Source organism: Corvus kubaryi, unplaced genomic scaffold (assembly GCF_017639235.1).
Source record: "Corvus kubaryi isolate FWS band 111438036 unplaced genomic scaffold, C.kubaryi_AGA036_p1.0 74, whole genome shotgun sequence".
NCBI classification, from domain to species: Eukaryota; Metazoa; Chordata; class Aves; order Passeriformes; family Corvidae; genus Corvus; species Corvus kubaryi.
The window spans coordinates 5,388,379-5,406,164 of NW_024582061.1; the positions used below are offsets into that span (position 1 = coordinate 5,388,379).

General features: G+C 43.3%; 1 protein-coding gene across 1 annotated transcript; it reads left to right on the forward strand.

Annotated features, from left to right (window-relative positions):
* Window positions 1-63: 63 nt before the first annotated feature.
* On the forward strand, window positions 64-5,210 carry MCAT (malonyl-CoA-acyl carrier protein transacylase). The gene is made up of 4 exons (XM_042050747.1): window positions 64-558; window positions 659-746; window positions 1,010-1,227; window positions 1,497-5,210. The coding sequence occupies exons 1-4, from the start codon at window positions 115-117 to the stop codon at window positions 1,920-1,922; spliced, it is 1,176 nt and encodes a 391-aa protein (XP_041906681.1). The 5' UTR covers window positions 64-114; the 3' UTR covers window positions 1,923-5,210.
* The last annotated feature ends 12,576 nt before the right edge of the window (window positions 5,211-17,786 follow it).

Here is a 17,786-nt window from a genome sequence, read left to right on the forward strand (position 1 = left end):
AAAAAAAAAAAAAAAAAAAAAAAAAAAAAAAAAAAAAAAGGCGCCCGGCCCGGCAGCGGCTGCAGGCGGGGGCCGCCCCGTTCCCGTGGCAACGCCCGTTCCCGGGCGGCGGCCATGGGCGGCTGGGCCGCGGCGCCATGGCGGCTTGGTGGCTGCAGCGGGCGCGGCGGCCTCCGCGGCGCTGTGCGGCGGTGGGGCAGCTCCCGCCCCGGCGCTGGGGACCGGGCGGCGACCCTGAGCGACCTCCTGCAGACTTCGGTGGAGGCCGAGGAGCCGGACGCGGCGGCGGCGAGGCGGGAGCGGCGATGCCCCCGGGAGGGCACGGTGCTGCTCTTCCCCGGGCAGGGCAGCCAGTTCGTGGGGATGTGCCGCGGGCTGCAGCGGTACCCCGGCGTGCGGGACATGTACCGCCTGGCCGAGAAGGTGCTGGGCTACGACCTGCTCTCCCTCTGCCTGGAGGGGCCGCGGGACGCGCTGGACCGCACCCAGCACTGCCAGCCCGCCGTGTTCGTCGCCTCCCTGGCCGCCGTGGAGAAGCTCAACCACCTGCAGCCTGAAGTGAGGGGCCGCGGCGGGGCCGGGTGGGGGTCGGGGCGGCGGCGCCTCGGGCCTGCCCCGCAGTGCGGCTGAGGCGCCGCTCGGCTCTGTGTCCCCGCAGGTGGTGGAGCGCTGCGTGGCGGCCGCCGGCTACAGCGTGGGGGAGTTCGCGGCGCTGGTCTTCGCTGGAGCCCTGGGCTTTGCCGAAGGTGCCTGGGGGACGTGCGGAGCTCGCTGCTAGGATCTCCCAGCCCGGGCCCATGCTGTTTCCAAAGCATTGCCTGTTATCACTGTGTCCTTCCCACTTTAATTTTTAATTAGAAGACAAAATTTACTTTTTACTTCCACTGTTCGCTTTAACGTGTAATACGGCATTAAAAGCATTGACGTTTCACGAGAGTGAACAACTGCCCTTTCTTGCGCGCAGGTGCCTGCGCTCACATTCACGCAGCATCTCTGTTTCTCTCCGTAGCGCTGTACGCGGTGAAAGTGCGCGCCGAAGCCATGCAAAAGGCGTCGGAAGCTGTCCCCAGTGGAATGCTCTCGGTTGTCGGTCGGCGAGAGGCAAATTACAAATTTGCCTGCCTGGAAGCCCGTAAATACTGTGAATCGCTGGGTATAGAGAACCCCGTGTGCACAGTTTCAAACTATTTGTTTCCAGACAGCAGAGTCATTGCAGGACACTTACAGGTATTGCTTCAGAATAACTATTCCTTCAGTTGAACTGAGCATTTCACTTTTTAAAAACTTTTACTTTGCACTCTGTGTGGGTGTTACGTACAGCCTTAGTTTGTCCAAACAAAAGTATTTGCTCTGTGGGGCTTTTTTTCCCAGCATGTGTTCAGTTGCTGGGTAGGGAAAGGAATCCCTTTATGACAGTAAGTCCGATGAGGTGATTCTTGTGGGGTGACTGAGAAAACCTTTGCTGTGCAAGACTCACTTCTCTCTCTCTTTTATAGGCTTTGGAGTTTTTGCAGGAGAATGCCCGAAAATATTATTTTAAACGTGCAAAAATGCTTCCAGTCAGTGGGGCTTTTCATACCAGACTTATGGAACCAGCAGTAGAGCCACTGGCTGAAGTCCTAAAATCGATTGAGATTCAGAAACCACTGCTCTGTGTGTATTCCAATGTTGATGGCAAAAAGTACATGCACTCAAAGCACATTCAGAAGCTGTTAGTGAAGCAGGTGGTGTCACCTGTTCTGTGGGAGCAGACCATGCACTCAGTGTACGAAAGAAAGCAAGGAACAGAATTTCCTTACACGTATGAAGTGGGGCCCGGGAATCAACTAGGAGCCATTCTCAAACAATGTAATTTAAAGGCCTGGAAACAATATAAACACGTAGATGCTCTTGAAGACGAGGAAGAAGCGGAGATTAAATAACCTTTTGAGGAAAAGCCACACAACTTGTTTTTTTCTGATCTAAAGCTTTGTGCTCCTGAAAGAGGAAGTCTTAAACTTTCATGGCTTCTCCTGATGTAAAGAGCACTATGTGCATAATTGCAATGAACATTTTCCTTTGAGTTCCTCAGGTGTGGAAAGGGGAGAACTAAGTTTGGCTCTTCCATCTGTGTTGGGACTGCAAAGCTGTCAACAAACAAGCCAAGTAGCATTGTTTGGCCTCAATCCTGCAAGCAACTTTCCCTCTTGGGGTTTGTTTGGTTTTGTTGGTTGATTGTTTTTCGGGGGAGTTTTTTGGGTGTGGATTCAGGTTCCAGTTGGTAGCCTTGGCTGTCCGGTGCAGGGATCTTCTGCAGGAATGGTGGGGTTGTTGGCTCCAAGTTGTGGAGGGCTCTGCTCTGGGCTTGAGGGTGCATTTAGAGGAGCCCTTTGTTGGGACAGCTTTCAGCCTGTTGATGTTCCCATTTTCTAACTCAACTGACTTGTGGGGTGTTCATCTATGTAAAGTTCTCTTATTTTGTGTCCACGTTGCCAGGTAGCAGCTGAGTGAGGCAGATGATGTTACTAGAAAAATTATTTTCTTAAGGTTAAACTATAAATAAACTATGAAGCTTTTCTTGCTATTTTTCATGCTTTGGGGGTGCATCATTATTGGCTGTGTCCACATGTGGATGGAAGTAACCTTCCCTCCAGTTGTCCAATGCCACATTGGTTGTGCTAAATTACACAAGAAATGTTCACTGGAGAAAAAAGCTTAACAAAAATATTATGTACATTTCCTGGCAGCAGGAAATGATGAGCTGGAGAGCAGCAGGTTGTCCCAAACCCTCCGGGTAAGAACTTCCCATTTCTCAGTTTATATTTTTTATTTTGGTATTTTAATGCTGTATTTAACAGATATATAGAAAAAAATGTAGGATATATTAGTTAAATGACTGACAGCACCTTCAATAATGTATTATGAAATGCAGGAGAACTTCCAGTTACGGTACCAATCATTCTGTAATTTCACATTTATGAAAGGGAGAGTGAATTAAAAACACTGGCCTTGATTATCATTGCTAAGTGGACTGTATTATTAAACAGTTCTTTTGTGGACTGCAGCTGGCAGCTGTGCCTCCCCTTACAGTACAAATTCCACTTTTAGCGTGTGTAAACATTAACAATTAGTAAAATACTGAAGAGTTTGTCAGCTTCACCATTGGACTGCCACAGGCTGATGATTAAGGGTTGGAATAACTGTAAAGAAAATTATTTCAGTGAAGGTTCCTATGTTACAGGAAAGGTGTTAATTATTCAGAAAAGCACACCAAAGTCAGTTAGAATTATTGGTTAGAATATTGCACCTAGATCCCATTCATATCATTAAACACTGGACTGTGCTGTGTTAGAAGTCTCTGCCTACATCTTGTAAGACCAAATGCAACGTTGGTGACTTTCAAACCAGCTGTTATGATAGTAGAAACTGAGTGTGGTATGTTGGTGGCACTAATTTTAGTGCTTTAAAATTTCTGGACTTTCTTTTTAATTATTTAACCTTTCTAAGGAAATGTTGGAGACATGTTTTCTATTTGTAGTGTTCTTGCTATAATTTTTTTCCTTTTTTCTCCCCCCCTCATTTCACTTGGTTGTACACTTTGCTTGGAATTAAAGCTTTTTGGGAAAATCGTGCTAGAAATCTCTTGTTTGCAAACCATTAGATTACCGTTGCACTTTTGTCAGCTGCACAATGCAGAAGGGGAATCTGTATCCTAAGAGCATTCCAATCTTGTGGGTCTTGTTTAATTAGTGGGAAGAAGGACCCGTCACCACTGTCAGGTGTTTGCTTTTCTTCTGTGCAGTGGTTGAGCTGAGGCTGCTCCCAGTGACCTTCCTGTCTCCAAAACCAGAAGCCAGAGGGTATCACGCTCTTGTGCTGATGTTGCAATTTCTAGGAGCAGAAGAAGTGTGATGGAGGTCTTTGTACCTCTGCATAGAAAGTGTTCAGGGCTTCATTTTGTGTGGTGCCCAGCAGCACAACCTCACCTCGTGTGCATTGTAACATTGCCTGTGGCTGGGCAGAGGGTGCCCAGGTAATTAGGAATCCTGGATCTCAGAGCATTTCTTTAATGTGTTTGCTCATCTATCCCCTCTGCTTCTGGAAACTGAATGTTTGAGATGAGAGAAGCCAGCGTGGCTCCTTCACCTACGAACAAGCAGAAACAGGATGTGGAAGAAAATCAAGTGCCGTAAATGCTGTCACATATGAGGAAGTGTGCAGTGAAAAAAAACAGAATTAACTTTGGGTCTCCTGAGTCACACTTTGGGGCTGTGACTAAAGGATTAACTAACTGTGCTCCACAGGTGAAAGAGGAGCCTGGCACTGACTGCTGCCTGGTACTCTGGTTAGTGCTGATTGGTGTGGCTTTGGATGCTGTTTGCTTTGTGTTTCACTTGTTTCTTTGCTGGGATTGAATTTTATATTCCTTGAGACTGTTTTGCTCCATACATGCTGGATGATGAAATTCCCCCCTCTTGTGATTCAAAGCCTTACACTATGGATTACAAGAGTGGGGAAAAGCAGAGTCACCCCACACAGCTCTTGGATGAAATAGGTAAAGAGTCTCCTGTTCATCATTGCTCCCCTGTGCATAAAGGTTATTTATCTAGAAATAACTACTTGGTAGTGTTAAACTGATTCAACTGGAAAGAGTCAATTTTTGCATAGCTGGTACTTTCATTACACATGCATAGTTTGTTTATTAGACCCTCCTGATGTTAAGTTTTACCCTTTACTAAACAGTGACTTTAACATATTTTTCTATCACACTGCTATTATGGAGCTAAATGGAGCACTCAATTCACTGATAGAACTTTGGTCTGTTTTTTTGGCTGTGTGGGCCAACTTCTGGCCTGTGTGTGACTACAGTTCCAGGTGTGCTAACTGTGCTTTTCTAGAAAAAACTTCCCTACCTGCTGCTGAAGGGCACATCAGTTTGAGAGCATTTTGGAAAAATGTGACACTGGAATATGTGCTGCTGCTTGAATTTCTGGGGTATGCTGGAGCCATCACCCTTTACAATTCCTTCTTTGCATGCTTTCCTTTTGCTCTGCATTTTAAGTCATTCAAAGATATTTCAAAGTCCTTTGCATGAAATGGTCAAATGAAATAGTCTAGTGGAGCTTCATTTGTCTTTTTCCCAGAAACATTTTTGGAGATGGGCAGTTAGGATCATGATGGCACCATTCAATAAAGAGAGAAAGCATGTTCCTCAACATGCTTAAATCTGGCTTGATTTGGCATTTGTCTTCACTAAACACAAGAGGGGTTTAAATACCTTGTCTGATTTAAAGCAGGGACTTGGACTTGAACCTCCAACTTCTCTGCTGAGTGCTTAGATCACAAATGTATTGAATATTGTGTTTTCGTGTTTCAAAAATATGCTAAGGGTAGGAGTTGCTTGTCTGGGCAAGAAGGCGGCATCTCCTGTGCTGAGGGGAAAATCCAAACCACAGCGATACACTTTCATTTTCTCTCACTGAGAGAACCTATAGTTGGATCCTGAAAACCAGCTTCAATAGCAAAGAGAAGAGAAGATGCACCCAGAAAATAGAATAACCAGGCACAAAGGGGGGACGTTGTTGAGAGAGAAAACACCCTCATGGCCACCCGTGGAGTGCAGGAGGATGACACCTCGACCATCTCCATCCTGTAAGTTGTGCTCATGTTCCCCCCAGGCTTCTATTCCCCCCAGGCACATGCCCTGCAAAAAGACATGCATCCTCTGAGAAAATTCCTTCTCAGAATCCATCAGATTCTTGGGGTTTTGTTCTGGGCAGCTCATAGTTTTACTCTGAAAAGGGGCAGAAGACATTGCCATTAATGTGTGATAGCAGAGTCTTGGAAAATAAAGCAGACAACACTGCAAAAGGTTTGAAGCAACAATTTAATTTTTAAAAAGTATCATGGTTTTAATCTTTACTATTGCTTTTACAGTGTTAAAATTTAAAGGATGGCCAGCATGCCTTCAGTTTTCCTCATATCCAGAATCTCTTTAACAAACTCATTTACAGGAAATAGACACTTTATGTTGCATAAAATAAACACAAAAAAGACAGACTTTCTAATCGCCTGGAGTCACATTTCAAAACCAGCAAGTCAGGCAGTTATCCAGCAACAACCTCTTTACAAGTTTTTTCTTTAAAAAAGATATGAAACAGCAGTGACCCAGCACTAGCCTAGGTTTTAAATATTAAAGAGATTTTTATCAGTGTAAATTTGAAAAACAAACCAGCTGCCACCACTGGGGTGGTAATGATGTTGGTCAGTGTCCAGCAATGACCTCCTGTTGTAATTCTGTGTGTTAATTCGACAGTCTGTAATTCATGGCCCACCAAAAGGCAGCAAGAAGCAAGGCTGCAGGCACCAGCTTCTGGCAGAGGCACCTGAAAGGAAGCCTGCAAGTCTGTGGGAAGAAAGGGGATGGTAATTAGAAGCAACAAGCAGCAAAAAGATGGTGCAAGGAAACTAAAAGAGTGCCTGTGGGGGAGGTCAGTGTGGGCTTGAGGGCACGGTCCAGTTCTGCTGCAGAAATGCAGAGGGGGGCAGCTTTGCTGGTGGCTCCAGCCACTAAAGAATCCTCCTCTCTTCTCTGGGTAAATACTACTGGCAGCAGCTCTGCTTATCTCCCCAAGGAGACCCTTCCAGCATTTGAGAGTGGCAGATGCCTCCCCTCTGAAAGGAGCCTCAGTTGTGTGGGATTTGGGCAGCATCCTCTGTCTTTAAATGAGAAATTTCAGCCTAAAGAGAAAAAACCAGGGCACTGAGGGGGCACCAACAAACTAAGGCATAAACCCCAGCCTGAAGCCACATTATGTGCTTCACTCACTGACATTACAAAGGAGCCAGGTGTTCCTGTTGCCTACTTGCCAACAAAAAGGTGAGAGAAAAGGGAGAGAGCATACCCAGCCTCCATAGCCAGTGATCCATTTTGTCCAGTTACTGCTCAAAACATTTCCACAGCTTCTTACAACACTTTTAATAACATTCCATGTCTGGAAAACACTGACAGCAACCCTGATGATTTAAACAAAACAAAACAAAGCACGAGGATATTTATTTATGTTATTTATTATAAAAAGTGGCAAATAAAATACCCATGTTTAGGAAACAAAAACCAACCAAACCAAAACCCAAACAAAAACCTCTAGTATATTCCTTCTTGAAAGTGTATGTGTACATGTATATTTCTCTAAATATTTAGGAAGAAGACCTTTGAAATCAAAAGATAATTTAGTTTCAGAATTAAGTGATTAAGTGACAATCTTTGTGGTTGTTTCAAACTTAGAAGAGGATAACCCAGTGAGAGACGTTTCTCTCTGATGAATCAGGACAGCAATACTGGACTGACACAGCAATGCCATAGGCTCTCTCTAGAGTGTGAATACGGCTCTGCTGAGGTGTATGTATGTATGTTATATACAGATATATTTATATGTTATGTTACACAGCTGTAATTGAACTGCGTTCTCTGGTAGGTCTGCAGTGAGTGACCATCCCCTCCCAGAAGCAAGGAGAAAATAAGGTAGAGTACCTGGGGGTTCAGACACAGCTGAGTATCTCAGGTTAGGACACTGCTGCAGGTCAGTTAATAACTATGCAGGACAACCCTTCAGCTCACAGCAGATCACGGCAGTTCAAACTAGTCCAGCCATGTTTTCTTGTATGTGCATGGGCAGGTTATTGCACATGCAGTAACATGTTAATCCCACACTGGGCTGCAGGTCTCTCATCACTCAGTTGTGCTTAAAGTTGTGTCTGAAGCTACTGTGCCTTTGAAGAATTTGAAATAGCAAGACACTATTAAAGTCTTTTGACTTTAAATGGCTGTAGTCTGGAAACAATTTACAATTTACATTCTTACAAAGCTTTTCTTTGTAAAACAAGCTGCTTCGCTTTTCTAGGTTCTCTATGAGGCAGCAGTAATAGCAATATTTTTTTTATTTTGTGTACAGAAACATTCTTGTTTGTCTAACATGATTTTGAAAAGGATCTGCCAATAAGGTAACTTACACTTGTGCCAGGTGAAGCAGTGTTTCTTCTAATGTCCTGTGGTACCTCCTGTTAAATTCATCCCCGATCAGGGCCAGCTGACGGCCAACCTGAGTAGCTGAGCTGCAAGGCAGTCAGGATGTGCACGTTAGAGGAGAACCCTGCAACAGCAATTCTTTAAAGCACTCTGCAAATGTCAGGTACTGTTACTCCCCCAACAGCTGGGCTAAACTGGGCATGTGAAAGTGAAATGTTACAGGGGGTTTGTTTCCTATTATTTATGGGTTTATTGATTAAGCATTTAATGCCCATACATGATGTGTTTTGATGTTTTCATAAAAAGCTGTATATTTGTCACTTTTGAAAAAACATGTTGATTTTTTTTAGGTGCTTCATTTCTTTATACAAGACAACAGGATTCTGGTTTGGGTTTTTTGGTTGTCCCCGTCACTTCCTCGGGGGTGGGGGGGGCCCCATCAAAATATGAAAACAGCCTTCACTTCAAAACTTTCAAATAATTTCATTTTACAAAAATGTTGGCTTTGTCATCCAACAGATTTACTCCAATGAGTTCCACTATGCAGTGTGGGTCTCCAGCTACTGGGTGGTGCCCGGGCACAAACTGACCAAAACCTTAAGGCTCTTTAGGGAGGTCCTGGGACATACAGAAACTTGAATAACATCTGTGGCACATGTTGATGCTAAAAACTGGTTATGCTTTCCTGATGAAAATTTCCAAGTAGATTTAGTTTCTCTTAGACACATGTTTTTGTTCTGGTAGACAAATAATATGAATATACGTTTTTACTTTAATTTCCATTTCTGCTGAGATCTGTTTACGAGGTCTGCTGAATAGTAAGTGGGCTTAAGAGCTTAATTCTAGAGTCTGCTGAAAAAAGCCCTTGGGCTTGGTTTGGTCAGTCCACCAACAAAAAACACCAGAAAAACCACAGTAAGGAATTTTCACAGATGGGGGAGAAAGGCAACCCCTGAGTCTTGTACTGGAAAATATGTATATATGGGATTAAGAAAAACCCAAGGCAGCACTACTAGTTTGCTGTAAGTGGCGCCTGGAGAATTATGTAAAAATGGCTTCTTCAGCTGCTTGCTGTAACAGGTGGGTCTCTAATGAAGAGCCACATCTGTGTCCCTGTGCAAGATAAAAACTCAGACATTTAATGCAGCATAATCTTGCACAGTCAGTGTTAAGCACTACAGGTTATCCACACTTGCATCTATTCCATTTCCAGTAGTATGCACTATGATTATGTGGCTTAGCAGTTTTCTGGAAGTGTGGCACTTTGTACTTGGGGAGGACAGAAGGAGTATTAATGTAGTGTGATACCTGATATCAAACTCCATTTGCTCTGTGGTGTCCGGAATTGTTTGGAGGTTACTGTAGGTTTCCTCTTCTGGTGCTCCACTGGGGTAGCTGGAGAAGACAAAGTGCCTGGGGGTTCTCCTGATTTGAGACATCTTGCTCTGCAACAAGGCATCAAAGACAACCTCAGGGCTTCATGTTATGCAAGGTCTTTTCAGTTTAGATGGAAATTGTTTGAAGTGCTCTTAAGTTACTCTTTTTACTTCTCCAGTCAGAACACAAGTGTTTCTAAGATACCTATTTTGAGAGTAGTCACAGGAAAGTTTCAGTGACCCAGCAGATGTCCAGCAATCCAAACATGCAGCATTTAGATGGCTGCTACTTTTTATTGGCTCAAAACAACCCAGAAATTGGAAAATCTCGATAAATATAACTAGTGTAGACAAGTATAGTTTCTCAGTAGTTTCACTTATTACGATGTTTTCCTACATTGTTTGCAACAACCTGCCTGGCATTAAATCACTCTAACCCATGGAGATCCCCAGGTAGCAAATATCTAAAGCAAACTTGAACAGGTTTTCTTGTCTTTAATTCAGGTCCAAGTTTACACACCTTCTTCAGCTGGAGGCTACCACCATGGAAATTACAAGCAACTCACCATAGAAATAGAATATAAGAAAAATTTAAACCCATTAGTAGCTTTCCATATGGAAGAGCAGACAGTAAGAACCAGTAACATCAGTGGAGCTGCCTACTTGTACAATGGGAAAGTTATTCACAACCAGTACCACACAATCAATGGTAAAATTTAACCAGTTTCAGCACACGAGGCTTGTGTCTAATACTGCAAGCATTTGGAAAACACAGAGAGCAGTGTTTGGAAAGCAGAGCTGATGTTTTTGTAGTCATTAGGATTGTTTTATTTGGTTTATCAAGGGAAACAACATCAGAGCTGCGGACGGGGATTATTCCAAACTACACACGCCCTTGGACATTTGCTGCGGTGGAAGGCTCTGCTTGATGAGGAACTTCATTACAACCTTCTGGAGATGCTCTGGTTTTACATTGGTTTTGGCCAGCTTTTTTGTGGTTTCTTTGCTTCCTGACTCCATCATTAAAAACTGATCCCTTTTCTTGATGGAGTGATCCTGGACAGCAACAAAGGGGAGTTCTGGTGGCTGGATTTCTTTCTCATTTTAAACACACTCTGAGCAGGTCAAATGAAAAAAACTAAAATAAAATATTCTCAGAAATTAAACTAAACCAAGCAAAAGGTAATGTCATAATGCTGCTTGGTACGAATTTGGTTTGCCACATTGCTGCGGTCTTGTAACAACTTTAAATTTTACACTTGGGATGAGGTTCAGGCCTTTGTGATCTTCTTTCAATATTTAGATGAAGTTTACTCTGCAAATCAAAATTATTCATAACTAATGTGTATACATTACTGCATAAGCAAACTCACAAAAATGTGACACTAAATAAATGAAAATATACTTGGTTTACAGAAGTGTAGAATCCTCTTAGTGGTGTTTAATGTGGTTGGGGAAAAGCACGTTACAGACTCGTGTCAGCTGGCAGATATTATGTGTTACACAGTTTGTAGTTTTATCTTCTGGCTTTTGTCCTTCTATTTGTAGCATTTCTGATTCACTTACAAAGATGTTTAGAGTCTAGTATTTTAAATACATCCAGAATTCTGAAGAGCTGTGTAGTTTAGCAGTGACAAAAAGAAGCTGGAATCAGGTCTTCTGAATTTTATTGCACCAACTGTAAGGGGAGTTGTGTGACCCAACCCTCTTTCCAAGGGGAAAGACTGCAGCCTTCCTTCCACAGGAGCACTTATCTGAACATATTTTACAGGTGAGTTAAAAGGCTCTTTTAATTCAGATAATTTTCTTTTTAAAAAGAGACAGTAGTTTTAGGTGCTATATTTGCTTCAGAAGATGCCCTGTCCTGTTTTAAATTCTTCCTTTATGTATTCCTGTGTGTGTCTCTCTTCCATCCAAAAAAAAAAAATCAGGGAAAAAAAAGGGTGATGTCCATAGAGGAACTTTGTGCATTCCAGCACCATACCTGATTTCCAGATACCCAGTCACCCCAAGGACTTTGTAGCTCTGAATCAGGTGCCAAGGCTTCATACACACACCGGAGTGAAGCTGTATCACATTAAATCAATCCATGGTCACAGGAGCAGATACTTGAATGGATCTTCCATTTCCCAGGGCAACATCTAGACCAGTGGGTGGCCAAGGGCTGATCACATTCCAACAAGTGCACCCCTGTCCCTTTTTGGTGTAAGGTCCAGTGTGACACTACTGCAGTCTGGACTGGGTGACCCAGGGCAGCTCCTGGTTTGAGAACTCCACCAGAGCTCGGACATGAGCTCCAAGGCGTGCTGTAGATCCATGAATGAGAAACTGGGAATGGCAGAGCAAGGTTTGGAGGATCCCAGGGATGCTGAAGTACTCCCTTGGACATTTAAGGTGTCAGTTCTCTGGATGCAGTTAATCTCAGTAGGCTGCATAGAGAAACAGTCAAAGCACGCAGTGCTGGATTTTTGGAGGTTTAACAACCCAACTGTCTGGCTCACATGTACAAAGTAAAGCTCTAGGGATATAGTGGTGTACTCCTGTAGCCTGTGGGTACCAATGGAAATGTATTAATTGTGTTTCTTCACAGCTTAGAAAGTTGTTAAAAGTTATCTAGTAAAACAAGTACTATAGTGGATAAAATGCAGTAAGACCAAGCATAAAAGGTCAGCTGTCTCCTGCACATGTATTACTAATTTTAGCTTTCACGACGACATAGTGAGGGAAAAAAATACTAAAAAAAAGGTATTTTCTTTTTCTCTTCTTTTCTTCTTCATTTCTAGAGTCGATGCTGGTTTCACATTCACAGGGCCATACAACGGAAATGTCTATATCTGTGTGAGATGAAAACTATGTCCTGAAAAAGACCTATAATAAGTCAAGGCAGTACAGGACTCAAGACATGTAAACAAACTATACAACACCACAACAAAAGCCCAAAGTGCAACATATGCTACCTCACACCTGTTACCATGATAATGCCTTCCTCCCACAGGCTAAAAGAGAGTTGTTTGGTCATGCTCTCCCCCCAGCTCAGCTGCAGCCTCGTGTGTTGGCTTTGCCCACCAAGCTGTCTCAATGCAAGGCACATCCAGCAAGGAGGGGTGTTAAAATGTGTTTTACAGGATGGGCAGTATTGAGGCAAAGGCAGTCTGGGAGGGCTACTGTCTTGAAGGTGTACAGGATGAGTCTAATTTAGTTTCAAACCAAAGCTTAGCAATTATCTTCTTGAGAATTACCTGTCTTGAGGCCATTTACTGATTTCTGTCATCAGTTTAAAAATCTGGGTGTATAGGTGTCATATAGAAACGCACACAAAAGCTACATTAACATGGACCTGTTCTGTTCCTCAGGTTTGGATCTGTGCAGAGCTGCTCAAGAGGAGCATATATCACACTCCACAGGCCCTTCTGGTTCTCCACAGCAGGATGTGTTAATCTTCTACCACCCATCTCACTCTTCCCTTCTTTCTCTCATTTATACAGGAAGAAAAGGCAAGTTGATTTTGGTTTACAGAAACCAAAAAGGTTGTATGTGTTTGTGAGTAATTGCTTGTGATTCAGAGAGTAAGTGATCACCTCACAACACCTCTGAGGAGGCGCTGGCAGGACCCCATGTCAGCAATAGAGATCGTTTCCAAACAAGCAGTCAGATCAAAAAAGCTCAAGCTTCCCTGTAAAGCTTTGACTGAGCATGCTTAAAGCTTAGTTTCAATGGTGAAATGCCTTCAGCAGAATAAATAATGTATTTCAAGTCAAACACATACTTAATGTTCTGATGAAAAGGGGCCTAGATCCAAATTTTAAAAAACAGCTCTCCAAATGCCTAATTATATGATGGAAACTATGGCAATTTATGAACACAATTATGACTGAATAATGAAGCATCTTTAGTTGAAAGACTATGTTGACACTGTCTTTACTTTGCATAGTCAGGTTGTTTTTATTTGTGAGGGTGTTTCTTAACCCAGCAAAAGAGAACAGAAAATCTTCTTGAAAAAGGAACGTTACTAAACCAGGCAAGCTAGCAGGTGAGTTGGGGAAAACAAAAGGATCTGAAATTTACTTGTAGTCAGTCCAATTAGATTTGCTGTGTTAACAGATTTTAAGACAGGCACAATGATACTTCAGTATAACGCACCAAATGCATTAATTATAGTTTATGTATTATTCTTATGTACTTTACAACTTATCGATGCAGTTTACGTCCACTTTATGTCTTATGCATACAATCTTACATATTTTATGCAGATGTGACACAGCAAAGCTATAAATAATAACAATATATGATTTATTATGTTTTAAAACTGAATATGAAAACAGAAAATCACTATTCATGATCTAACTCCAGTGTTCAGGCTCAAAATTCCCAGCACCTGCCTACATAAATACGGATTGACAGACAGGACCCTCATCCTTTACCCCCACAGTATCAAAGCCTATCTCAAACTGTTTCAGATTCTACCAGCTGCCCATGCAAACTAAATTTAAATGAAAAACAAATAGAGGCTTGGTTGTTTGCATATATATCTCCAATCCATAGCCACCTCTTTCAAAACATGACATCATCCTCAGTGCTGCGAGCACAAATCTCTGTGCTATTTCACAAGGATAAGTCTTTGACATAGTGACCAAAGACTAAGAGCTGGTTCAGAGGAATATTGGGCACGCAGGAAGGATACACTCTTTAAAATCTTGGGCATTTTTTTGTTTGGTTTTCTTTAGGCTCTCCTATGACCTCTGTCAATGAGCAGCAGTTGCCCTCCACTTCTGGCCCTCTTCCCTTGCAGGTCATACGCTGCGAGCCATGGGCAGCCCACAGCCCACGGGCACCAGGAGATTCCTGCCCCTTCCCCCACAGGAACACCTGCCTCTGGAACCACCACATATCATAGCAGAATGGTTCAAGGTAACCATCAGCAACCTGAGTTTTTCTTAGAAAGATGAGAGGTTGAGTCATCGTTACTCATTTTGTGCAGGTTAGTCAAGCCAGGGTGCGAGGTGAACTCTTAAATCAGTATCAGGTCAAGGAGCAAAGATAAATTAATTCTTTGTCTCATATGGTGTTCTCAGTCAGCTTAACATCAATGACCTTGGAGACTGTTTACACAAAACAATTCTTAATATTGCCTCAAACAGCTATTAAAGGACACTTTGTAAATCCGAAAAATACACCCTCTGCTTCTTACATTTTATTTCATTTATGTTTTTATGCTCAGTAAGTTCATATGATAACATGCCTTCACTGGGAATTTAACAGAGGTTCTCTTACCTCAAAACAGGATAGGAATTAAGCATTTGATCATATTTAAACATAAAAAATGTGTTCCTTAAGCAAGTTCTGTAACTTGGGTAGCAAAAGAAATGCATACAGCAGACTTTAAATGGAGGAAACCTTTTAAAGCAAAGAGCACACAGATATTTTGTATTTCAGTCTCTGCTGAAAATCTTTAAGGGGCTCAGATTGAGTCAAGACTTCAAGAATCTCAAGTTTTCTATGTATCATCAACATTTCCGTGTTGTCTGTTAGAGCACTCAGAGAACACCAGTTCTTACTGTGACAGAGACTGTGACTGTAGACAACAACAGAAAGTAGTTAGCACCATTATATCTGCATTATAAAGCCATCATTTGATAAGCTTATAAAGTATCATTTTCCTTAAAGTGTCTACTGATTCCTTCAGTGCTCACAAACCTATTTCAATGGCTTCTAAACTGAAACAAGAAACAAGGGGTGTCTGCTTTTATCAAAATGAACACATTCAGTTCCCAAGAGGTTTCATGGGAAGAACTAAAAACATTGAAGAGAAGAATATATTGATACCACAGTGAAACTATTTCTATTAAAAAAAACCCAAAACCACACATACATTCTGCCAGGCTCTGTTTTGGGGTTTTTTTTTTGTGACAGCACCACCCACCTCAGGGATATCACTTTTGCTTTACTTGTTTATAAAGAGTTAAGGTTTAGATTGAGTCAGAAAGATTCTGCTCTAACATTTACATTTCCTTTTCAAAACATCTTCTGCCATTTGTACTTCTCTGCCTCACCAAAAGGTCAAGATTCTTATACAATAAATAAGAATTTGCTTAAAATTGGTTATTGAATTGTATGGCCAAGTTGTAGGAGGTAAGCGTGACAATATTATCTATTGTCACATATATACAGAGTTCAACAATCTATGAATGAAAGAATGTTTTTGTTCACATTTATTCTAAAACTTTGTCTTAGGTTTTTTTTTTTTTGAAAGCTCCTAAAATAAATGATGCAAAGTTGTTACTGGTGTTCAGAAAAGTTTGTGCAATGCTCATAATTATTAATACAGCTACATAGTAAAATTTGAATCTTTCATTTTAAGATGTGTTCAATCAAATTGAAAAAAAATTAAAATCTGATGTACTTAAGAGACCTTGTTCAACCACCCCATCCACTTGGAGCATGAAGTACCTGCAGTGAACCGGCTGGCATCCTCAGCAGGCAGATTATGAGACTCATGCCTTGATATTAAATGTAGAATTCAAGAATGCTTGTCACCAAGGTCATAACCTGTAAAAATACTGAGGCAGATGCTGAGCTTCAATAGACCAAATAACATTTTTCATTTAAACCTGATAACTCATTAAAAAGCTGGCACGCTTGGGAGAGCTGTGGGGGCTGCGTTTTCTCTCACTTGGTCCTCTCAGCACTGTGCAGCACAACACCCACACTGTCACCTTGCACCTCCAGCCTGTCCCATTTAGGGACACTTTATTGGACTTGTGGTCAGAAAACTCATCATCTTCTATGACCTTTGGTGGTCATTTTCTACAGGTGCCTCTGGAATCCCAGTTACTGCTGCCACATTGGGAAGGTAAAGAGAAACTGTTGGTATGCAAGAACAGTGTGACTGTAAGTCTAAGAACTCAAATTTACCTCACTATTTATGCTGTCCTTGTCCTGCACATCAGTATAGAGAATTAAAATGCCATGCTGTTTGCAGTTTTACTTAGATTTCCTGTATTGGGTCAAGCTCACAGTTCCTATTCTACTCCCACCAGCTCTTGCTTTGCCCAGCAGGCTGTTACCCTGCAGAAGCTGAGTGCATTCAATTTTTTTTAGTCTGCTCTAAATGGTCTTACGGTCAATGGCCTATCGATACAGAAATCATTAAAAAGATCTACCACAGACACCTACCAAACAACTAAAGCAGGCAATTTTGTTAAATTTCTTCTTTCAGAGACATAGTGTCTCTACAGGGGTGACATTTTGACATCAGAAGATATCGAACACCTTGCATAAACACTGATTTTCTTCTTTATTATACTCAGTGCTAACTCTCATTCAACTGACATGCATGAAATGAAAAAAAAAAGAAGTGCCCACAATACTTTAATTCAAAATAACTTTGTCCATGTACCTGTGACAAAAAAATGACAAAGAGGTCTATTCTGTCTTCTTGTTATACATGTGTCTGCCTTTCTGCTATGGCCTTGAGAAGCAATCTCAAGCTAATACTTTCCACTTAAACACCTCAAAATCTGTTTAATCACAGAACTCGCCACACCGCTGAAATCACTCCTTGTGAAATGACTTAAACATTACTGAGTATACACTGCTGTACAGATTTCTGTATCCATCTCCGCTGTCACAAATCATTCCTGTTATCAACATCATCGTTTTAAACGTACACAGATATAGTAAACGAGACATTCAGGAATTTTTTTATGTTTAACTCTGGCATATTTTGCTACATTTCTTGGACTTATTTTGAGGGCTTATTTCCTGCTTCGCTAAGAGTGAAAGTACACGCACTGCGCTCCTCATTTGCTTAGAACACCGTAGTTGAGTACAAAGCGCACGGGTGCTCGCAGCATCCTTCGGAGGGGCACAGGTCCCTGCCGGGGCCGCGCAGCCGGGGCCGGACGCTCCCCCGCCCGCGGGCACGGCGTCCACCGCCGCCCGCCGCGTTTGTTACAGGACACCGATCCCGCCTCCCAAAGCCGAAGATGCTGCGGCGCCAGCGCCGGCGGAGGTGCTGCCCGTGAAACATCCCGGGACGCGCCGCGGAGCCGGGCGCGCAGGTGAGGCGGCGGGTCCCGGCACCGCCGACAGCCCTCGGCACTCCGCAGCGCCCCGGGAGCGCAGCCCGGGTCCGCCCGGAGAGCCCGGCCGGGGTCCCCCCGCTGCCCCCCCGGAAAGGCGCCGCCCGTGTCCCGCCGGGAGCCTGCCACTCACCTCGGCCCGGAGTCCCCGCCGCGCCGCGGGCACACAGCAGGCATCAGCAGAGAAGAGCTCCCCGCGCCGGCCACTCACGGCGGCGATACTGCCCGACTGCCCCTTTTGTCCGCCTGGCCGCCCCGCCCCGCCGGGGACACCGCCACCCCCGGCCGGGCCGGCCGCCCCGCCCCCCCCCCGCCGGGGGG